This window comes from Acinonyx jubatus, chromosome D4, assembly GCF_027475565.1.
Source record: "Acinonyx jubatus isolate Ajub_Pintada_27869175 chromosome D4, VMU_Ajub_asm_v1.0, whole genome shotgun sequence".
In the NCBI taxonomy this organism is placed as follows: Eukaryota; Metazoa; Chordata; class Mammalia; order Carnivora; family Felidae; genus Acinonyx; species Acinonyx jubatus.
Window position 1 is genome coordinate 23,992,009 of NC_069391.1, and position 23,740 is coordinate 24,015,748.

General features: G+C 45.7%; 1 protein-coding gene across 8 annotated transcripts in view; it reads left to right on the forward strand.

Annotated features, from left to right (window-relative positions):
- The window catches only part of PTPN3 (protein tyrosine phosphatase non-receptor type 3), a 148,292-nt gene that overhangs the window by 119,118 nt on the left and 5,434 nt on the right, over positions 1–23,740 (forward strand). For all 8 annotated transcript variants that reach the window (XM_027034793.2, XM_027034794.2, XM_053204819.1 and 5 more), the window contains 7 exons: positions 1,798–1,958; positions 14,194–14,284; positions 14,573–14,634; positions 16,514–16,660; positions 21,824–21,952; positions 22,846–22,991; positions 23,507–23,642. In XM_027034793.2, coding sequence (XP_026890594.1) covers positions 1,798–1,958; positions 14,194–14,284; positions 14,573–14,634; positions 16,514–16,660; positions 21,824–21,952; positions 22,846–22,991; positions 23,507–23,642 — 872 coding nt within the window. The remainder of the gene's footprint in view (positions 1–1,797; positions 1,959–14,193; positions 14,285–14,572; positions 14,635–16,513; positions 16,661–21,823; positions 21,953–22,845; positions 22,992–23,506; positions 23,643–23,740) is intronic.

Below are 23,740 nucleotides of genomic sequence, written 5' to 3' on the forward strand. Positions count from 1 at the left end.
CTCATCCCTCCTCCTCTGGGAGGCCTTACCGGATCACTCCAGATCCCTCCCCACCGCCCCCCCCCACAACTGGCCCATCCCCACTGAATCCCGATGCCACGCCTAGCCGCAGCAGGTGTTCAGGAGTGATAGTAGCTGATGTCTGTGCCACACCAGCAAAGGGCCTTGCACTGTGTAAACTGCTTTACATAACACTTTTGTAGGGTCTGTATGACATCTCCAAGTGAGGGAATGAGGAAACCTCTTCCGGAGAGGTTAAGTTGCCCCTCGGCCCATGACTGTGAAGGCTGCATAGCGGGAAACCAAGGTATCCAGTGATTGGGGGTAGGCCTTCTCACACGGTGCCCCGGGGCATGCTGGCCACCACAGGGGGCAGCACTTCAGTACTCTGGCCAGCCGGGGAGGGGAATCCTCCACCAGCCCGGTTTGAGAAGCTGGCACTGGTTTGAGAGGCAGAAGATGGATGTTTGTAGACTCTTAGAGATAAAAGGGCAGTGCCACTGTTGGCACTCTTGATTTCAGCTCAGGCCATGATCTCGAGGTTCGTGAGTTCAAGCCCCACATCAGGCTCCACGCTGACCGTGCAGAGCCTGCTTGGAATTCTCTGTCTCTCCCTCTCTCTCTCTGCCCCTCCCCTGCTCGTGGTCTGTCTCTCTCTCTCTCCCTGTCTCTTTCTTGCTCTCTCTCAAATAAAAGTAAACATAGAAGTAAAAATGAATTGATGAATGAAAAATAAACAGCACAGGGAGTAGATCAAACAAATCACATCCTCACAAAACAGCAGAAGAGCTACGCTTCCCTGGTCTGTGAAAAGAATGTGGTCTTTCGGATCAGAGAGATGTGGACTGACTGGATTCCTTTGTGTCCTCCCGCCTCCGCCTGCCCTGAAGAGTCTGACACTTTGGACACTTTGGACAACTTCTTTAGCCTGATGGTCGATTTCCTCATCTGTAAAATGGGGACTGTGGCAGCCGGTTCAGCATTCGGTTCGACTATGTGGGCAAATGCAGATGTTGTTTTCCTTCTCCTTTCTTATTGTCCTGAAGGCAGTGGGGAGCCACTGAAGGCTTTTGAGTAAGGGAGTGACTTCCTTGGGTGGAAAGGGAAAATTCAGAGATGATCCCAAAGTTTCCATTTTGGGAGATCAGAGAAGAAAGTGACGACGGACAGAAGGAGGCATGTGAGAGTGGACAGGAAGTTAGTGTGGGGGGTAGGGTTGGGAGGGGACTTGGTTTGTCTTTACCCATACAAGTCTGATGTGAAGGGAGAATTTGTACTGAAGAGGGAGGACCAAACCCGTGGGAGGTGTTAGGACTAGATACATTTAGTAATAAATGTATTTAGGAGCCTCCTACCTAAAAATGTCCTTGAGGTAGAGGTTGCCGGACTCCGTGGGACAGTGCTGTCATAGTGTATCCAGGAAAAATGCATGTTTTAAGGGAGTAAATGAAAGGGACCTGAGAAAGAAGTGGGGGAGAGAAGAGATTGGGGGAAGAATAACCAGGTCAGAGAGAACATTCTTTCCCTTTCTCCTACCTTTGTCAAAAGGCTCTGAGTACAAAACGCCATCATTTAAAACTAGCCAGAAAGATTAGTATGTCATTTTGTATAATTAGCACTTATTGAATCACTCAAGAAGTGGTGTCGTTGGTGAAAATGATTACCATGTGCTTAATCACTTAATTAGCTGTTTTAAACTATCTGCATTCAGGTGTCATAAGTATAATTTTTTTTGAGGAAACGGATCAGCGAGAGTGTTCTGCCCCTGCCAGATACCCTCTTTCTTGTCCATTACAGCTGTCCACTCATTCGCTGACATCAGATCTGAAGATGAACTGAACCAGCTTTTCCCAGAGGCCATTTTCCCCACTTGTCCAGAGGGTGGGGACACCTTGGAGGGATCCATGGAACAGCTAAAGAAGGGCCTTGAAAGCGGGACAGTGCTGATCCAGTTTGAGGTAAGAGACCATGAGGGCTGAGGCCTGGGCCCGGGCCTCAGTGCCTGGATGGGCTGCTCAGTGGCTGCTGAGTCATCTGAGTCACCAGGTGGCCTGAGCTCATGGTGGGAACACAGGCGGAGCTCCGAGGGTAGGGTGGCAGAGCAGGCCTGGAAGGCAGGGGATAGGACCACAGCTATTGCTGAACTCTACCTCACCCTCTTATCTAGTAACACTCGGTAGTCATGGAGAATCATGTCAGGAATCGAGGAGGAGGGACTCTGAGCGTATTTAGCTGCCAACACAAAAGCTTGAAACACACAGCAGGAGAAGGTGCTGGAGAGGCAGCGTGAGTGAGCCCCGGAGGGGTGGTGGAGAAGGCCATCCCTGACCCCAGCAGACCCCCCTCCGTAGTTCGGAGCAGGTCGTGTCATCCCAGGAAGGCAGAGTGGCTGGCCTGCCCAAGTCCTCTGGACCTGTGTGAACAGGAGTAGGAACAGAGTCAGACCCTGTCGTCCTTCCCCAGGAGGGGCCTCGAATCACAGAATTGAGACCATTGACAAAGACACATGCAGGGCCCCCACAGAACAGGGCAGAAACAAAGGAGATTTGGCTTTTAAGTCCATTGTATTGATCACTAACAGAGTGAAAATGGAATGTGTTTATCTTCCACATTTGTTAGAAGTAGAAGAAGAGGAGTTCATGCAATAAAACAGAAGAGCACAAAGAAGCCTAAAGTAGACCGTTATGAGAAAATAAGGGGTGCCTGGCCAGCTCAGTCAGTAGAGCATACAACTCTTGATCTTGGGGTTGTGAGTTCAAGTCCCATGTCAGGTGTGGATATTATTTAAAAATAAAATCTTTAAGGGGTGCCTGGGTGACTCAGTGAGTTGAGTATCCAACTTTGGCTCAGGTCATGATCTCATGGTTCTTGGGTTCAAGCCCCACGTCAGGCTCTATGCAGACAGCTCAGAGCGTGGAGCCTGCTTCAGATTTTGTGCCTTCCTCTCTCTCTGCCCCTTCCCCGCTCACACATACACACAAACTCTCTCTCTCTCTCTCTCTCTCTCTCTCTCTCTCTCTCTCTCTCAAAAATAAATAAATATTAGAAAAATTAAAATCTTTAAGAAGTGCCTGGGTGGCTCAGTCGGTTAAGCGTCTGACTCTTGATTTTGGCTCAGGTCATGATCTCATGGTTCATGAGATCAAGCCCTGAGTGGGCTCCCCTCTGACAGTGCGGAGCCCACTTGGAATTCTCTGTCTCCCTCTCGCTCTCTGCCCCTCCCCCACTCTTCCCTCTCAAAATAAATAAACTTTAAAATTAAAATCTTAAAAAAAAGAAAAGAAAATAGGTCATGATTAACGACAACATACACAGTCTGGATTCACAAATCAGGAAAGAGTCCCAGATCAGATTCAAAAGCACAAGTCAGCCATAGCAAGGGAAAAGTCACAGAAGCAAAACTAAGAAGTTTGTTTGTCAAATGCATGTGATCGCATATTGACTCAGGAAAGCTTGAGTAATGTGAACACGAAACAGGAAAGAATGCAAAGTGAAGAGACTTAAGCAAAAGAAAAGTTTATGATGGTATAAGGAATAGAATGTAAATAAAATAGATTATTAGAGCAGTGTGTATCTGAACAACAGTAGAAAATAAAAACCCACAAGTGAAAGGTGATGATAATTGACCCCACCCTGGAAAACAAAATATAGCTCCCTATTGTGTGGAAATGAAAGCTGGGTAAGAGAGTAGGAATAATCTAATTACTTGGGTAGAAGTGATAGATATATACTGAGTATCTACAAAGAGAAATAGCCCTTTTTTCCAGTGTCCTGCAAGAGGCTCTATTGGCTTAAGTTCAAAATTGAAATATACATTTTAAACACTGTGAAACTCAACATTTTAAAACCCTCTCCAAAATAATTGAAACAAGGAGAAGGTAAAAGCCAGTTACAGAATATGGGTTTTATTTGTATTGGGGATTGGAGGGGGGGCACCGTGGAGGCATTGATTCATTCAGCAAGTGTATATTAGGTATTTCGTTCATTTCAGCAAGCGTATATTAGGTATTTACCATGTGCCGAAACCACTAGATCAGGAGCACAATGAGGGGAAGGGAGGGTTTCTGGTCCCAAGGAGCTTACAGTCTAATATTTGGGGGATGTATCATGAGTCCCAGAAACCACTAAAGACCAAGGTAGGACAAGCTTTCCTTATGTAGGATGTATGCTCTGTAGGAACTAGAGGTAAGGGGGTTCCGGGAGGTCCTCTGGGGTGAGATATATTGATAGAGAATGGGTGGGATTAAGTGTGGAGGGAAGGTCGTTCCAAGAAGGTCACAGCCTGAGTGCAGACTAAGTTCCTAAGGTGTCAGGTAGCACAGGGAAACAGGCCTCCCCGAGTTGAGCAATGCAACAGAGTCCTGGGAGAGTCTCCAGGCGATGGAAGTCCTTCCAGTGCGCACCATTTGTTCCTGATCAGATTGTCCACAAGGAGGCACTGTGGGCTCCCAAAGAGGGAACAAGAGCTTGACTGTGGTTCTGAAACCGTGCTCCAGAAAACCCCCTCCACTCAGCTGCCTCCACTTTCATTATTCATATGGGAATCCCACAGAAGATCTTCCTTACATGCTGTTCACTGAACTTCACTAAGAAGTTTATAAATACTTGAGTGAGAAGTACCCACTATCCTGTCATTCTGAGGAGTGTCTCTCCAAGGGTGATACCCTCACCACCTGCATGTGGCCTGAGGAACATGTTAAGTGGGGCCCCGCCCACAGCTGCTGGGTCAGCCCTACTAGGTGCTGCTGCTCTGCACAAGATCCGCAGGAGGATTTAGTGCACAAGGTGACCTAAGGGACGACAGAGAAGAGATTGTACCAGAACCCCTGTACCACTGTTACCCACCCGAAGTGGGTATATAGGGTGTAGAGTTGGACTGTAGCATGAGGAATGGAGAACACAGAAATCTTAGGGTTAAAGTTTAGTATCTACACACTTCATTTATATATTTTCTAGAAATTGAGTAAGGAAACCATCTTTGTAACTAATATCTTTTGCAGAGGAGAGAACACCAGAGCTGCTCTGTGATGGAGCTGGTGGGGTACATGGAGCCCTGCCTCTTCAGTCTCCCCACACTGCCCCCCAAGGAGCCCTAGAGTGTGGAAAGTAATGTAACAGTCCAGGTTATGGGGGGGGGGTGGGGTGGGGAGGAGATGTCTCCCACAGCTGCTAGAGTGGAGGGATGCTCAAGGAAGCCAGATCAGACAGGAAACCACTACAAAGGGAAACCTTTAATTGAGCACTTAGTATGTGGCACATGCTTTATGTGCCCCACCTCACAGAACTGTTATCCCCACTGTGTAGATGAAGGATCAGATCTCAGAGAGCTTAGTGCACAGTAAATGGTTCAGCCTGATTGGAATCCAACAGGCTCACTCAGGAGCTTGTTCTCTGAACAGCTGTACAGCATTTGGAAAAAATGCTGTCTATGTGTGGGGCTTGTTTTCCGTATAGTACGGCATCAGAGCTAGGAGAGATCTGAGAAGCAATCTAGCCACACAGAGGCAGACTTTAAATCCTGGGTCTGTCACTCACTTCCTTTGTGACCTCAGGTGGTACGTCCCTTCACCTCTCTGTGCCCTCTACTTCCCCAGCTCTAAATTGGGTAGCTCATGGGTTGGTTGTAAGGGTTCGATGAGATAAATGCTCATTGCGTTGTTTAGCACATGCTAAGGATGCAATAAAAAGTAACAACTATTATTATTTCTAAAAAAACATACTCAGTCTCCGTACAGGAAGTGGTGGTGTCGGCTGGGCTTGGAAGGCTGGGGTGTCTAACTCCAGAGTCTTGTCTGTTCTGGTTTTTCCACCTGTTCCTTCGGTACCATCAGCATGTCTAATGGGGGCTGTGCTCTGGACGGAAGCAGAAAGAAGAGGCTGGTCCCTAGCAGGTGCCCATGCCCCCCAGTCCATGTTGCCAAGGGCCTGCCCTGGGGGAGCTGGACCATAGATGGAACCCCTCCTGTGATGGCTAGCTGGTTTTCAGCAAAGCTCGTTTTGAAGAATTTTTTCATTAGGGGATTCCCCATCCCTCCCATGGCTTTTGGTAAACAATTGCTAATGTGTTCCAGAGAGCATGTGGTCCCAGCTGTAATAAAATCACGCTTAATGATAATTAGCATTTCTGTAGCACTTTGGAATCTGCCAAGTGTATTTCACATATGTTGTCTCTGTTGATTCTCACAACTTTAGGATCACGCCTTTGTAGACGGAGAAAATGAGACTTGGGGGTTGGGGACTTGCCTTGTGTCAAATAGCTGGTTGTTGGATAGAGGTCAGATTAGAATCTGTGTTAAAGCCTAGTTAGTGTCAGAACTCACCACTGCCGGGTGCCAGCCAGCTGCTCACCCAGCCCCCAGTCTGAGCCCTTCCCTCTGGGAGCTACACCGCCTGAGCTACTCTGTGTGACCGATTGGCATCAAACTGCCTGAATACTCTACCTGGTTCAGCCAAGGTAGGGTGTCACTCTGTCTCATGTAAAGGAGAAGATTTGGGGTTCGCAAGGCCCCCAGTCTTTCACCACCTCCAGGATGTCTTTCATTAAGGAACTCATTAAGTCTGCCCCAGGTTCATTCCTTCCTGAATAAAATTTGTGGCTCATTTCATGCTTTCCCTGAGTTGGCCTTTCTGTGTAAGCAAGGGAAGGGGTGTCCTTTGAGAACCAGCTTCCCAGCTAAGGACAGTTGTGCCCATCCTCATCCAGTGACCAGGTGACCTGCAACTTCCCTGCCTCCTTGTCCAGTTAAGACTTATTCAGAGGCTTTTGGGGTGGGGTTGATTGGAAATGAACATCTGTCCTCCGGCCCTCTCCACGCTGGTAAGGGCAGCATCTACAACACTCCACCAGAGACCATGTCCGGCTCAGATACCCCACCCACCCCACCTCGCTTTCCTCCTTTACCAAAGCCGGAACCCGTCTTCTTCTCTCTCCTAACCCTTTTTTCCTGAACTCCCTCCTACATCGCCCTTAGAGGAAACATCCAGTGGTGTCAAAACAAGTGACTCACTGGCTCCTGTGATTACTATAAAAGTTGATTTGGAAGGACCAAGGTAGCTGAAGACTTAATGAGAGGTTTAAATTGACACACGTAGAAATTAGTGAAGGCAATTATACCTTCAAGATTAGAATTCATACCTTAGAAAAAAGCATGTAAGAATTTTTCCGGATAGTTTTTTTTTTTTTTTTTCTTTAAGGAAAGTATTCTGTGATGTGTGAAATAGCAGGAGCAGGTGTGAGGGCTTCACATTTCAAATGCCAGATGCCCATTTAAAGGAAGGGGCACCCCAGTTTATTATCATGTATTTATGTATGAAAGAATACCTGATCCCAAAGGGTGGGATCTGCATCTGGGACTGTGTATTTAAAGTAGCACTATTGGGGGGCGCCTGGGTGGCTCAGTCAGTAGGGCGTCCGACTATCTGCTCAGGTCATGATCTCACGGTTTGTGAGTTCAAGCCCTACGTTGGGCTCTTTGCTGACAGCTCAGATTCTGTGTCTCCCTCTCTCTCTGCCCCTCCCCCACTCACGCTGTCTCTCTCTCTCTCTCTCTCTCTCTCAAAAATAAACATTAAAAAAATTTTTTTGCTAAGGGACACCTGTGTGGCTCAGTCGGTTAAGCGTCTGACTTTGGCTCAGGTCATGATTTCACAGTTCGTGAGTTTGAGCCCCACCTTGGGCTCTGTGCTGACAGCTCAGAGCTTGGAGCCTGATAAGGATTCTGTGTCTTTCTCTCTCTCTCTCTCTCTCTCTCTCTCTCTCTCTCTCTCTCTGTCTCTGTCTCTGTCTCTGTCTCTCTCTGTCCCCTCCCCCACTCGTACTCTATCTCTCTGTCTCAAAAATAAATACTAAAAAAAATTTTTTTTAAGTAGCACTATTGGGGCACCTGGGTGGCCTAGTTGGTTATGATCAGGTCATGATCTCATAGTGAGTTTGAGCCCCACATTGGGCTCTCTGCTATCTCTCGGCCCAGAGACCACTTTGGATCCTCTGTCCCCGCCTCTCTCTCTGCCCCTCCCACACTTGCTCACCCACGTGTGTTGTCTCTCTCTCTAATTAAATAAAGTTAAAAAAAATAAAGTGGCACTATTGAAGGTTGTCAAATCACTAGCAGTCGTGTTAGTTTATTTCAGCAAACCCTCATAGGAATGTAGAAGGAGGTTCCAGGTCCCCTCCAGCATCCCTTGCCCTCTGACTGGGTCAGGTACAAGGGAAAGGGAAAGTCCCCGGTGTAGACGGACTGCCCCTGAGTAGTAAATTAGGTCTACAAAGTGCTACTGGGGAAACAGCCTCTCAAGGCCCTCGTGGAAAATGAGTTGCTCTTATCTTAATTGTATGGCTCCCTGACACCCCTTGTCAGGCTTTCCTCGGTGGCTTGCACCCTTTGTTCAAAGCTGCAGATCCGTTGTTCCTTCACTCTACAAATGGTGATTGAACACGCACTTTGTGCCAGGTGCGGTGCTGGCCTAGGGTTTATGGTGATGAACTCAGCAAACAAGACGCCTGCCTTCATGAAGACCACAGTTGGGTGCTTGATGCAGGAAGTAGGCTGTAAGCAGCTGTTTGGAAAGTCCTTGCCTTCCAGTAGATCCCGGTCATTGCTGAAGCCATGAAAGGGAGTCTTTTTTTTTTTTTTTAATTTTGTTTTAATGTTTATTTATTTTTGAGAGAGAGAGAGAGACAAAATGCAAGTTGGGGAGGGACAGAGATAGAGACACACACAGAATCCAAAGCAGACTCCAGGCTCTGAGCTGTCAGCACGGAGCCAGACGCAGGGCTCAAACCCACGAGCTGTGAGATCACAACCTGACCCGAAGTCGGACGCCCAACTGACTGAGCCACCCAGGCGCCCCTTTCTTGTTTTTTTAAAGTGTATTTATTGTGAGAGAGATACAGCGAGTGCACGTGGGGGAGGGGGAAAGGAAGAGGGGGGACAGAGGATCCGAAGCGGGCTCCATGCTGACAGCAGAGTCTGATGCAGGGGTCAGACTCACAAACTGTGAGATCATGACCTGAACCCAAGTCAAATGCTTAATTCACTGAGCCACCCAGGCTCCCTGAAAGGGAGTCTTTCTACTGTTTGATATCTCCTTACCTATTGCCCCTTCAGCTCCCCCTCCTTTTTTTTTTCCCTGTCTTTTCCTTTTTCTTCTGCCTCCCTTGGGTTCTCAGCCTCCAGGAATTCTCCCTTTCTCTGGGTGATAGAATGCTTGCTTCCCCTGTGTGGGGCCTTGCCAGCATCCACCAGGGTCGGAGCCCATTAAGTGTCCAAACACTTCATCTGAGGATTGTGACCAGATTTCACATCTGTGGTTGGGCCAGAAGTCTGAAGAGATCAGAGTCCTCTCCTGATACCCTCTTTCTAATATTAGAAGACTTTTTCGAAGAAGAAATGTTTAAATGAGAAAACTGTGTCATCTTACCCACCCCAGCGGTACGGCACTAGAGAGGTCCAGCCTCTGCTGTGCCACTTTCTGTCTTTGGAAGCTAGAGCCAGTGATGTAGGCACTAATTTAAATACGGTTGTTCCAGAACAACTCTTTCTCAGCTGATTTTTTATAATTTTTAGCCCTAAGTTTCACAGCTTTTTAGAACTACACTCTGATGAGACCAAAGCACTTTAGGACTTAAAAATCAATAGTTTTTAATAAAACTAAGTGATCTTCTAACCATCTGTCCCTGGGACTCTTTCTCCAGCCTCCCCGCCCCTCTCATTCTAGGGCAGAATTGCCAGGGTCTGTAACTGGGAGCTCTTGCCCACCTCACACACCTTTAGCCTGGGAATAACCAAAGCCAAGCATATTTTTACAATGAGTAGTTCTTGAAAGAGCCTTGTCTTAATTACGGCTGATGGTCTTTAATTCCTTTCCCTCCATCCATGAGCCTTCCAGAAAGATCTACATGGGTTTCCAGCATCTCACTTTCTACTCTGAACCACCCTTCTCCAAGTAGTGTTCTCATAGCCTGCTGAGTAGCTCACAAGATCTGGAGAAAAAGTCAATAAAGTAAAGGAAACCAAAAACCCAACTCTTAACACCTTCAGAAACTAGAACTGAAGCAGTTTAGCAGAATTAGGGCTCAGTGCTCACCTTGCAAGGCAGACATGAATATGAGTGTGTTGTACTTTCTAATGGCCCCAAAAATCATATCCCTGTTCACCCAGCTTTTTGTGTAGAATTTAATTTTATGTGTACATTTCTTCTGGTTTTTTTCTCAGTCATTTGAATTTAAGAAATAATTTGCATTGTAATAATTCAAGTAATTTAGAAATAGCCAAAGTAGAATTATCTCCTGACTCCCATATTCTTTAGCTTCTTCCTCTTTGTTACTATTTACAAATAACAATCTGATGCCTGTCCTTCCATACTTGTTCCAGTGCTCATGCCGAGATATGTTATATACACAAGTGCACACACATATACATTATACACATGTGTGTGTGCTGTTGTATATAAAAGGGATCACCACTGTATTCTGTAACTTGCATTACTTTTTTTTAAGATTTAAACAGATTTTTCTTAATGTTTATTTTTGAGAGAGAGAGCATGCGAATGGGGAAGGGGCAGAGAGAGAGGAAGACACGGGATCTGACACAGGCTCCAGGCTGTGAATTGTCAGCACAGAGCCCAACGTGGGGCTCAAACTCAAGAACCACGAGATCATGACCTGAGTGAAAGCTGGACACTTAACTGACTGAGCCACCTAGGTGCCCCAAGATTTTATTTTAAAGTGCTCTCTACACCCAACATGGGGGTTGAACTCACAACCCTGAGACCAAGAGTCTCTTGCTCTACTAACTAAGCTAGCCAGGTGCCCTTATAACTTGCATTCTTCAGAACAGATGAATGAATATCTTCCCAAACCTGTAGTTTAATCTTTTTATTGCACATAATTTTGTGGTATGACTGTACCATAATTTAAGTCAATACCTCTCCGTGTTGGTAAATGTTCAGACTGTTTCCAGTTTTCTAATAAAAAAAAAATGCTTTGCTGTAGATAAATTTCTTTGATATGTATCTTTATGCATTTCTGTCAGATAAAGCCTGGGGAGTGCACATTTAAAAATGTTTAAACACTGCTATTTTATTTTTTATTTTAGTACCTTGACAATCTTATCAACAGATCATTACTGCTGAGATACATTTATATACTTATTGTAATTAAAGCCTTTTGCTGGATCTGTGCTTTTCTGTTAGAGCATCTCAAGTTGATTACATTTATGCTTTTATTTGGGAAAAAAAAAAAAATTCTTGAACCTCCGGCTTAGCTTTACTGATTATATTCACTTAATTGGATTTTACCTCTATGCAGTTAGTCAGAACCAAAATGTCATTTGGGGAAATTTGACTCAGATATTTTCCTTACAGTATCAAACCAAACCTTCCAGTAAATCCTGAATTTATTTCTAAAATGCTCTCTGTCCATTAAAGCTGTCAGACCTTTAAGAAGTTGTTCACTGGTAGGGCACCTGGGTGGCTCAGTGGGCTGAGTGGCTGACTCTTGACTTTGGCACAGGTCATGATGCCACAGTCCTGAGATCAAGTACTGCGTGGAGCCTGCTTAAGATATTCTCTCTTTCTCTTCCTCTCCTTCTCCCTCACCCCTTCTGTTCTTCTGCCCCTCCTTCGCTCAAGCCCATGGGTGAACTCTCAGGCTCTCTCAAAAAAAAAAAAAAAAAAAAAAATTCAGGGTCTTTTTGTTACAAACTGAAATTGTGAAGATCAGTAGCTGAGCTGGAGGAGAGATTGCAAATTCTAAACATTTGGTAAACATATAAGACATGACACAATTGTTGTTGCCAAAAATCTTGATGCTAATTTTCTCCTAATGATTGCTATGCAGTTTGTTTATTTAATTAAAAAGAAAAAAAGAGGGGTGCCTGGTTAGCCCTATCAGTTAAACATCCAACTTTGGCTCAGGTCATGATTTCACAGTTCATAGGTTCGAGCCCCATATCAAAGTCTGGGCTGATGTCTCAGTCTTTCTCTCTCCACCCCTCTCCCACTTGCACTCTCTCTCTCTCTCCCCCAAAATAAATAAATAGACTTAAAAAAAAAAAAAAAAAAGAACCAATAAGAGGAAAACAGATTCACAGAGGCCAATTTACACAACAAAAAATACAAGTTGCAAAAATATTGGGGGGAAACTACTGTCCAGCCTTCTTATTCAAATTGCAAACACCTTTTAGTTGATGATTTGGCCGCAATTTAGTGGATTAGCAATTCTCATACACACCTGTAGGGCAACTTGATTGTATGTATCAAAATCCATAAAAATATGTTTTGATATACTAATTCTTCTAAAAGTTTATGAGTAAAAACATTGAAAACCCCCTAATCAAAAGTAGAGTAAAAGTTAAGTTATGAGAAACTATGATCCAGTAAAAATCATTTTATGTAAAGAATATTTAGAATATTTAATGGCACAAGGACCTAGACACTCTATGATAAGTAGGAAAAAACAGGCTTCAGGCTTCAAAATTATGGTAGTATTTCCCAGAATACTTCTTATGGGATGTGAGGTCCTCCATGGCCAAATTAGCTTGAGAAATGCTTAGCTAATCAGAATTAAATAAGCTTAAGTACTGCAGGGTTGAGCTTCTTGGAGATTCATAGAACATACGATGGCTTATATTTTCCAAATTTCTCTGACCTTGAAACTTTTTAATGTTTACTTATTTTTGAGAGGGAGAGAGAGAGAGAGAGCACGAGGGGAAGGGCAGAGAGAGAGGGAGACACAGAATCCGAAGTAGGCTCCAGGCTCTGAGCTCAGAGCCTGACACGGGGCTTGAACTCGCGAACTATGAGATCATGACTTGAGCTGAAGTCAGATGCTTAAGTGACTGAGGCACCCACGTGCCCCTGACCTTGAAACAGTCTAAGGAATACCTATTAGTATCTTTCAAAACACTGGGGTTCCATAGAACATAATATAGGAAATGCTAATTTGTAATTCAGTCTTATTTTTTGTTTTTAAAAATGTACATCTGTGTCTTCTCTGTTTATATGTGTACTTATGTTTATTTGTATACATAGAAAACTGGAGAAAAAAATGTGAAAAGGGTTCCCTTGGGTTTGTGAAATTACTGATAATTTTTTTTCTTTATACTAGTCTGAATTTCCCAGATATTCTAAGGGAAGAAAAGGTTGCTTCCAACATTGAGAAAAAGTTGTATTGTTTGTAAACTTTCATAAAACCACAGTGACTAGTATTTCACTCTCTAGCTCAAAGTGTGAGAAACAGTTGTATGAAAAAACTCTAGGACAGGAGGAAACTGGGAAGGAATGGATGTGCCTGTGGTCTTCGTGGGGTTTCCCCGGTGTATACTTATCCCCGGACTCATCAAGTTGTGTACATTAAATATGTACCACTTTTTACATGACAGTCATACCTCAGTGGAGTGTTCTCAAAGGAAGAGAAAACTCTAGCATTGAGTCAGATCTGAATTCAGCCTCCCGTTGGTGATTGTGAGCCAAGGTATTTAATCTCTCCTCCTTGCTTGCAAAAGAAGGGTCCTCTTAGTACCTCTCACACAACTGTTGTCAGAATCACATCAGGCACTGCACAAACATGTAATAGGGGCTTATAGGTGTGCAAAGATGGCTTAATTGGATTTTTTGCTAGTTATTATATTGTACAGCAAAGATACCTCTTAAATGAAGTTTACTACGTATTGGAAGAAATGTTTTTACTGTGCAAACATACTTCTGAGAAGATGAATGAAATGCTCTTGTTCTTCAGCTAAGAACCCGGTTCACTCCATTGAACTGGAGAGCAATGTTTTTAGACTAATATAAATGGTTTCCATTGAACTTTGAGTCAGAATTCTTTTCTTTCTCGACTTGCTTTTATCATTTGTCAAATAACTGTCAAAAAGACAAGATTTTACTTACCATGATCCATTATCTATGACTCAGACCCCTTCCTGTGACTTTTTTTTCCCCCCAAAGATCCTCATGTTAAAAAAAAAAATTAGTGAGTTTAGTCAGTTTCTCATGGGATTGTAGAATTTCTTATTGGGAAGAGTTTTCTTTTAAAACATAGCACCTAATCACTTTTAAATGTTAAGATTTAGTGCCACAAGTGGTAGACTTTATTGTTAAAAGTATGTTTCCATGCTCCCTCCATAGCTGTTTTCTGCAAGGTTGGTTTTTTTGTTTGTTTTTTTCTCCCCCACTTCTGTATTTGTTATGTAGCAACTCTACAGAAAGAAGCCCGGTCTGGCCATCACGTTTGCAAAGCTGCCTCAAAATTTGGACAAAAACCGATATAAAGATGTGCTGCCTTGTGAGTACCCGGTGTGAATGCTTCCTTCTCTCCCCCACCCCCCACCCCCAACACGCTGAGATAATGTTTCCCTTTTTAACACAGATTGTCTGGTATTCTGGAACGATTTTCAGTGTGTCTGTAAACACCACCATTTTTACTGCCGCCATTTCGACTCTGAACAGTTGGGGAATAGTGTTTATGCTAATGAGGCAAAGCTGTGGATGGGGTTGGGGACTGAACTCTTGTTTCCTTGGTCCGATAAAAATAATGCTCAGGATAATTGGTAAATTTGTTTCTCCCCCACAGATGACACCACCCGGGTATTATTGCAGGGAAATGAAGATTATATTAATGCGAGTTATGTGAACGTAAGTCAAGAATCTGGATAATAAGAGCCCACTGATCACTGTAACAAGCATGAATGGTATGGGTGGTGCTTTGCAGTTGACCAAGTGCTCTCCTGTTCACCCCCTCATTTCAGCACCCCAGCAGCCATTGAGGGAAGGCAGAATAGTCTTTTTACAGAGGACAAAACTAAGGTTCAGAGAGATTAAATAATTTGAAAAGTCACAAAGCTAACAGAGGTGAGACCAAAACTCAGATTCTGTGTCTCTGACTCCCATCGTCCACATGCCTTCTGTCTTGAACTGCTGACATTTTTGTGGGGTTTTTTGTTGTTGTTGTTGTTTGAGGTTTTTTTGTGGGGTTTTTTTTTTTGGTTTTGGGGGCTTTTTTGTTTGCCGGTGGTGCGCTTGTAACTTTCTGTGTTTCCCTACCCCCCGCCATGTTATTACTGTACATCCCACCTAAAAATAAGGGAGAAAAAAACCACTTGTGCGTGTAACCCAAAAAGAAAACATAAAAAATTTCACATGTTGTGGGAAAAGCATTCATTCGACCCTGAAAATGAATCTTGGGCAACTTACTTGGCCTCTCTGAACCTCATTTTCTTCATTTAAACCAGGGGTCAGCACACTTTTTCTGTAGAGGACCAGATAATATTTCAGTCTTTGCAAGCTGAGGGAAAATGGAGGCTATTACTTAAGTAGTTATATAACCATTTAAAATGCAACCACGTAAAAATATTTTTAAAACACTCTTAGCTTGCAAAGTGACAGTCAGATTTGGCCCTCAGGCCAAAGTTTGCCAACCCTTGACCTACATGAACAGATGATTTCTCAAGTTCTCACGTTATAGCAAAATATCAAGAACTACCCTAATAAAGATGGGTGTTATCAGTGATTCCATTTATCCCAAAACACCTGTGGAATTCATTGACCCTCACTTCAACATTCCTGACGCCTTGAAAGCAGAGCATCAGATTTGGTGAGGTCAGCAGGATCACGTAATCTGGTGTCTTTACAGGGAAATTGGGGAACTGAGACCAGGGTTGAAGAAGCCATTAACCCAAACATCAACCAAACCATGAATTGAGTGCCTCTGTGTACCCCACCTAAGAATGAATGAATCACAGTGTCACTTGAAAGTTCAGCAGGTTCTGACTTTTTTCATAGAAATGACTCTGTTCAGAGGGAAGAAGTAAAAGCAGAGCAGGATGGGAGGAGGGATACTGAGGACAGTTGAAAACATTTTGATGTTTAACATTAATCAACTCAAATAACTGTGTGAGGTGATGGATGTGATCATTAACTTGATTGTGGTGATCATTTCACAATATATGCATACATCAAACCATCATGTTGTATACCTTAAATAATATGCAATTTTTATTTGTCAGTTACACTTCAATAAAGCTGGGTGGGGGGAAGGATTGATCAACTCGATGACACGGGCATTGGAACCCTACAGAAAGCAAAGTGCAGCATAGTGGTGGTATAAGGCTGTATGGTCTATGCTTCAAAGAAAAGCAAGTAGATTTTGATAGAAAGCCCTGTGTGGGGAAAGATTTGGGCATGAAGACTGGTATGAATGGCTGAAAATGCAGATGGCCAATTTCGATATAGCAGTAAAGATCATCCAAACTCTTCTGCTATCTTGTAGGTACATTTCTGATTATTGCCTACTGAGTGTCACATAGCTTTATCTTAAGTAGTTAATGCTAGTATTATTGTCAAGTATCTTTCAAGGATTTTTAAAAATGGCTTTTTCTTTGATTTTTCTTATTGGCTGTACATTGACAGAATATTCTGGTGTGATGTCCGTTACCAACTAGAAGAGTGTAAGATCCAGTTCCGTGGCCACCTTGTGGCAGTGACAGATTCTAATGTCTTAACAATCTCTTGCCAGATGGAAATTCCTGCTGCTAACCTTGTGAACAAGTACATCGCCGCTCAGGGGCCCCTGCCACATACCTGTGCACAATTTTGGCAAGTCGTCTGGGATCAGAAGTTATCACTCATTGTCATGTTGACGACTCTCACAGAGCGAGGGCGGGTAAGTGGCTTGATTTCTGATTCAAACGTGGGCGTGTCACGCCGTGCTCTATGCAACATGAGTCTCAGACCTGGAAAGGGTCTTAAATATCACTTGGTCCAGCCCCTACATGACCCATAAATCTCCTTTAGAGACTTACTGATAGTCACCTCCAGTGTCGGGGAGCTCAGCACTCCTGTCCATTCCCTGGCCTTTCTCTGAGCTCACACAGCCCCTCCCACTCCTGGCTCAGATCCATTATAATTAGCCAGAAGGCAGTCTCCTTTGCCTCACCTCCCCTGCCCCAGAACCCGTGTGTTGACTGCAGCCTCACCCACCCAGGACAAGGGCTGGTCCTGCAAAGAGCAGTGTGGGTGCTAGGCTCACAGTGGCCATAACAAGTGGGAGGCATTACAACTTCTGTCAGCCTCTGTTTGCGTTGCAGCAAAAGCCGATGCAAAAAGAAGAAAGAAGGGCTTGATTAGGAGAGTGATGGGCACCACACTGTGCTTTAGCAGGGCATGCATTTTCCATAGGAACAGATCACTGGTTATATAACAGTAGTCACTGTGCAAGGGGTACCTGTATTATACATTCTCTAACTTGTGCATACATTGAGATATCTTCATTATGAAACATTTATTCAGAAACCCATTCCAAAATCAGATATAAATTAACTTTGAGCCACCTGCTTTGAATGATCTGTGTGCTGCTTCCTCCCAGGCCTCTCTCCTTGGTACATGGTTCAGAATACCAAATTGATCCACACCGAAAATCAGAATACACAGGATTGGAATGAATAGTATGTTTGAGAACAGTCTACACTCAACCTGAAACAGCAAAATAAGAATTCCTACTAATTCTGCAGAGACAGCCCCAGGGATTGCAAAGGACTTGTGTGTGTGTCTCCCAGGCAGAGGGCTCCCCACTTCTGCAAAAGCACCTCCAAGGTCCATCTTGTTAGTGTTCAGCCCTGATTTTTAAAAAATTACTCCTTACAACTAGCTGAAATCCACATGGCCTTGAACCTCCACCCCACCTGTTTCTCCCACCTGGAAGACACAGAATAAGTTACCCCTCTCCTCTATGCACTTGGCTCTTTAGGGATCTAAAAATAATGTCAGACTTGTGTTATTAAGTTCTAAGTAAATACTCTTGCCTTCTAGGCTCAGAACCCAAAGCTGGCACTTGCAAATATGTGCACACACACACTCTTTCTCTCTCTCTCATAAAAAGAGAGTTAAAGTATTAGGGGAGTGATGTTGAAGCCATCCTCAACCCAAGTTGAGACCATCCGTGGCAAAGTTTGCTTTACCGCCATGCAGTTCTGTTATTTAATCCTCTGATTCCACCACCACACTCCACACTGTAGGCCCTGTTCTGGGCCATTTCTGCTATTTTGTAGATGACTAATGTCAACTTTATTGCCTCCCCGTCTCCACAATCTGCCAGTCCCCCCATTTGAAAACTGAGCTATGTTTGTCTGCCTATTCTGTGACTTCTGGGTGCTTGAATGCTCCAGGTTCTCTCAAAATATTCGTGGAGGTGCCATTCTGCTGGGTCGTAAGGTCTTTCAGGGCCATGGGGCGTGGTCTCCTCACCTGGATTGGGCTTCTCTTTCTGCTGTAAAGTTGACTCTGCCCTTTCCCGCTCTGAGGTCATTAGTGAGCCGCAACAGGCATGGTTAGCGACAGATGATCTGCTCTGGACAGGAGCCCCTTCTTCCCTTGTCCTATTTGTTCCAGCTCGGAAAGAAGGGCCCTTTCTTCCTTCCGATAGGCCTTACTTCCTCTGGCTGTTCTTACAGGTCCTGCCCCTCCTGCTCTGTCCTGATTGCGTTCCACCCACCCCCCTCTTATTCATCTACTCTGCACCTGAGCTCCTCTGAGGTCTCCCTGTGGCCCAGGGGGCTTCTCTGTTTCCCAGCCTGTCTTCCTGACTAAGCCCAGCCCAGCAGGCCCCTTGTCCTGAGTCAGCAGTCCCTTCACTATCTCTGGCCCTGGGGACTTACCCCTCTTGTTTATCAATTGTTAGAAACCTGTTCTTCTGAAATCCAGGCTACATGTTTCCTCCCTCTCCTGTTACAAACTCTCAGCTGACCTGAGCCCTTTATCTTGAGGATCCTTATCTGGTCCTCACCACCACCCACAGCTTCTCCCTGTGTATGTGCCACTTCTGATATGGATGATCTCATACCAGTTGATTCACCCCCAAAGCCTCAGTTTACTCGTATGCGAAACAGAGACACTAATAGTATCTACCTCATAGGGTTTTTTGAGGTCAAGCTAATGTCCATAAAAAGTACCATTGAGAACTAGGCACACACTGTTCAGTAGATAGTAGGCGTTAGCATCCTCCCCCCCATAGCCAGCATCAATGTGGAAACAGAGACTGAAGGAAGTCTAGTAACTTGCCCAGGATCACACACTTGGTTAGTGGAGCGCATTATTAACCAGGATTGAAACTCAGGGTTTCCACAGACCCCTTGCTCTTTCTACTACACCCTTAGTGCTTTGAGATCCAAATAGACCTAAAATCCAAATTTGATCAAGAAGTAGAATGTCCAGTTCTGGTGAATTCGCTGGGAATCTCTGGAAACAGGTGTTTGTAGCTCTGCCTTATATGGGCTGATCACTTCAGAGACATTTCCCATCCGTTGTCCTGTGAGTAGGATGCTTGAGAGTCTGTAGCAGAAATTGACACCCTGTGTGGGTCTGCAGCCTGCCCAGGCAGGCTACCCAGGTATAATATGAAGCCGGCCCCCATATGCAGGGGACCGGGAGAGACTAAAGGAAGACACAGGCTACTCTAGGTTGGTAGGTGGCAGTTCGGGGTGGCTTTTTGTTGTTGTTGTTGTTGTTAAGTTTATTGATTTTGAGAGAGAGAACATAGCAGGGGAGGGGCAGAAAGAGAGGGGAAGAGAGAATCCCAAGCAGGCTCAAACTCATGAACCATGAGATCATGACCTGAGCTGAAACCAAGAGTCGGACGCTTAACCAACTGAGATTAGGTGGCATTTTATTTTATTTTAATTTTTTTAATGTTTATTTATTTTTGACAGAGAGAGAGACAGAGCATGAGCAGGGGAGGGGCAGAGAGAGAGGGAGACACAGAATCTGAAGCAGGCTCCAGGCTCTGAACTGACAGCACAGAGCCCGATGCGGGGCTCGAACTCACAGACCATGAGATCATGACCTGAGCCGAAGTCGGATGCTCAACCAACTGAGCCACCCAGGTGCCCCATAGGTGGCATTTAAAATAAGCAAAGGGAACTTACGAGGCTTGTCATAACCACAAAACAAATGGTTCCCTGCACCTTTCCACTAAATCTTAACAGTTTATAAAGAGGGGCACCTGGGTGGCTCAGTCAATTAAGCGTCCAATTCTTGGTTTCGGCTCAGGCCATGATCTCATAGTTAGTGGGTTCAAGCCCACATCGGGCTCTGTGCTGACAGTACAGAGCCTGCGTGGGATTCTCCCTCCCTCTCTCTCTGTCCCTCCCCCCACTCGTTCTCTCTGTCTCTCTCAAAATAAATAAACTTAAAAAAAAGTTTATAAAGAGACCCTAAGTGGGCTCAGTTATGTATACAATGTAGGTGTTTTCAACCCCATGTTACTATCGTAAGGCTGTGTCCTTGGAGCAGCCCCTGGGAGCAGGAAAGGCAAGCAGACCCCACATTCCAAGGACAGGGGAGGGCGTGTGGAGCCTCTGAGTGCCCAGGTCCAGCTCACCGGCCAGTGTGGTCACGTCTTTTTGATGATGTTCCCCAACACCTGGTGAGGATGAGGCAGGTATAGGCCAGTGGGTATCGACTCTGCCTCGGCTTCTGGGGACAGGGGCCCCTTCATGTCTATGGAAGTTGGGAAATGGCCACTAGCCAAAATACCCACATTTAAGGTTTACAAGTAAATTCTTAACTCCAGCTTCCCAACAGCATACTTTAATTTCAAATACTCCATGTGACGTTTGAAAATAAGAATAGAAAAGCTGTTCCAGACAAATTACGTGCATCTGTTGGTTTATAGCCCCTTTTAGCTGTACACAAATATAATTTTTATGTAAGATGTTGCAACTCTAGGCTTGGAGGAAAAAAAAAAATTGAGTGAGTCAGAATTTGATGGAACTATGATGGGATGGATAGCATGGCCCTGAATTTTGCTTTGAAGCCAGAGGCAAGAGCTAAGACGGCTTCAGGGTTTGGAAGGGAGGATTAAAAGGGAGACGTTGAGCCTGTAGGGAAGCTGCAGCAGCCCTGAGACCTTGGGCAGGTCGCTTACCCCACGGGGGCCAGGGTTCCTCATCTGCCATCCAGGAGTGTGTCATGTCAGCTCCATGAGTCATCTGAGGGCTTAGGGGACACTGCTCAAATGTAAAGGGATGTTCATCTCGGTTTGGGAACTTCTTTCCCTGGGATTTTTGTGGAATCTCTGATCACCCTTCTTCATGTTGATGTGGGGCCCCCATAACCACAATGGTAACCTGAGCCCCCATGGTGAGCCTGGCACTGCCCACCATTCCCTCCGACCTCTGTCACCGTCTGGGAGGCAGGTGCTGTCCCTGTCTGTCAGGCAAAGACTGCAAATCCGAGAGGTTGGGTAGCAGGTTCAAAGTCATGTGGCTAACAGAAGATAAAATGAGTCCAGTGGAGTTCTGACTTCCACCTGTGTGCTCTTAACCTCTGTGCCATGAGGCCTTCCTTCTACTCATGTGGGTAGGTGAGGGATGGTGAAAGGAGGGTGAGGTGGAAGGGGAGTGGTGTGAAGAGCAGAGAAGGGGCCTGAGCGCCTGGAGTGGGCTTGATGGGGAATGGGAAAGGATGAGAGGGAGAGGCCGCTCCTAGGTCAAGGCACTGTGTCTGAGGCCTCTCCTGTTCTTCCAGCAAGTGGACCCTGGTGACGAAGAGGGTGAGCTCTGTACTCCTCCTCCAGGCTCCAGCTCCAGGCTGGCTTGAGAGCTGTGGCCTCGGCCCTTGCAGGCTGACCTCCACCCTATTCTCCAGGAGAGGAGGGGACGCTCCTCTGGGAACAGGGAACAGACCCAGAGCACATTGGCTTTGCAGCTCTCAGAGTACCTGGTGTGAGTGAGAGGGCTCCGGTCAGATGCCCACCTGTCCATCCAGGTAACGGCTCATGTGCACCACCCCCACAGCGGAGGTTAGCTCACACCCAGGGGTTTTCTTGCAGACCAAATGTCACCAGTACTGGCCTGATCCTCCCGACGTCATGGAACACGGCAACTTTCACATCCGCTGTCAGTCAGAGGACTGCACCATCGCTTATGTGTTCCGAGAAATGCTGGTCACCAACACCGAGGTGAGCGGTGTCCCTTCAGTGAGTGGTCCGGGGGAGGGTGCAGCTTCAAGGCAGGTGCTAGACCAGATCCGCTGGGGGCCTGCACAGGGCAGTGCTTCCAGCTCTGTTCTCCGTTCACTCCCGGTGAGCATTTGGGTAAACGCTTGTGAAAGAACCAGCGCCCTTGTTCACAGCACCACTGTTCACACTAGACAGCAGTGAGAACGCCCAAGTGCCCCGGGACGGATAAATGGATAGACAAGATGTGGTATATTTACAGAGTGGAGCGCTATTCAGCTTTTAAAAGGAGGGAAATTCTGATGCATGTTATAGCAGTGCTGAACCTTGAAAGACCTTATACTAGGTCAAGTAAGCCAGTCACAAGAGGAAAGTATTATGTGGCTGTATAGAGTCCCTGGGCTAGTCACAATCAGACAGAAAGAGGTGGGGTGATTGGCTGGGGGCGGAGGGAATGAAGAGTTAGTGCTTCATGGGTACAGAGTTTCCACTTGGGAAGATGAAAAAATCTGGGTAATAGCAGTGATCGTTGCACAACCCTGGGAATGTACTTAATGCCACTGAACTATATACACTTAATGGTTAAAATGGTAAACTTCGTGTTACATGTATTTTACCCTCTTGAAAAAAGAAAAAGCCAGTGAGTGTGGCCCTGATGGCAAGTACCATAGGAGCGAGTGGGAAGAAATCTCAGTGGACAGAAGGAAGCAGTCCTGACAGGGTGGCCCGAGCTGTGTCCTGGAGGGGGGAGCAGGAGTTTCCAGGGGCCACCGCAGGGCTGCGCGCAGCGGGCGAAAGGGCATCAGGAGACAGGACCGCTGAGCTGAGGCTGGGGCCAGACTCAAGCTGCCCACTTGCTGGCTTGGCTCACTGAGGCCACCCTGCATCTTCCACAGACCGGGGAAGAGCACACTGTGACACATCTCCAGTATGTCGCGTGGCCTGACCACGGCGTTCCTGATGACTCCTCGGACTTTCTGGAATTTGTAAACTACGTGAGGTCCCTGAGAGTGGATGGTGAACCGGTGTTAGTTCACTGCAGGTACTGTGGCTTCCAGGTTTACTTTGGTTTGGTTTTTAAATACACATATTCCGTAGGGAAAGACCTGAGGAAACTTGGCAGAGATCACCCTAAATCCCATGAGACTCTATGCTTTTACGAGAAGGCTTTGCTCATTTCTTCTTTGCTGTTTCAAAAGATTGGGAATTTTATGAAAGCATAAACCTCTGATTGTAGAACTGAAGAAGCCCACTCCCCCCCTCCGCTCTCCCTGTGTCCTTGAGTTGCTGACCTTCACAATAGATGTGAACAAGAGGAGGGTGCAGCCCTTAAAGGTGGGTTTCTTTTCATCGGTGTTTAAGCCCCGGCCTCAGAATATATGAGGAGAGGCCTTTTCAGCCTGTTGGAGAGCACAGCCTGAATGTGTGTTTTGTATTCCCGAAGGTCAGGGGAGGAGAGCTCTGTCTGAGTAAACGTGGGAACTGGCTAGGCATTAAGCTGGGCCGTGCAGAAATACTGCCTGAGCAAATCCCAGGTCTCTGCTTCTGTCCCCCCAGTGCTGGCATAGGTCGTACTGGCGTGTTGGTCACCATGGAAACAGCCATGTGCCTAACTGAGAGAAACCTGCCCGTTTACCCACTGGACATCGTCCGGAAAATGCGAGACCAGCGTGCCATGATGGTGCAGACATCAGTGAGTAGAAATCCATTGATAAAAGTCATAATGATGGCCCACGCTTTCTGAGCACTTGCCCTGGGCCAGGCCTGTGTGAAGGGCTTTGCAGGTTAAGA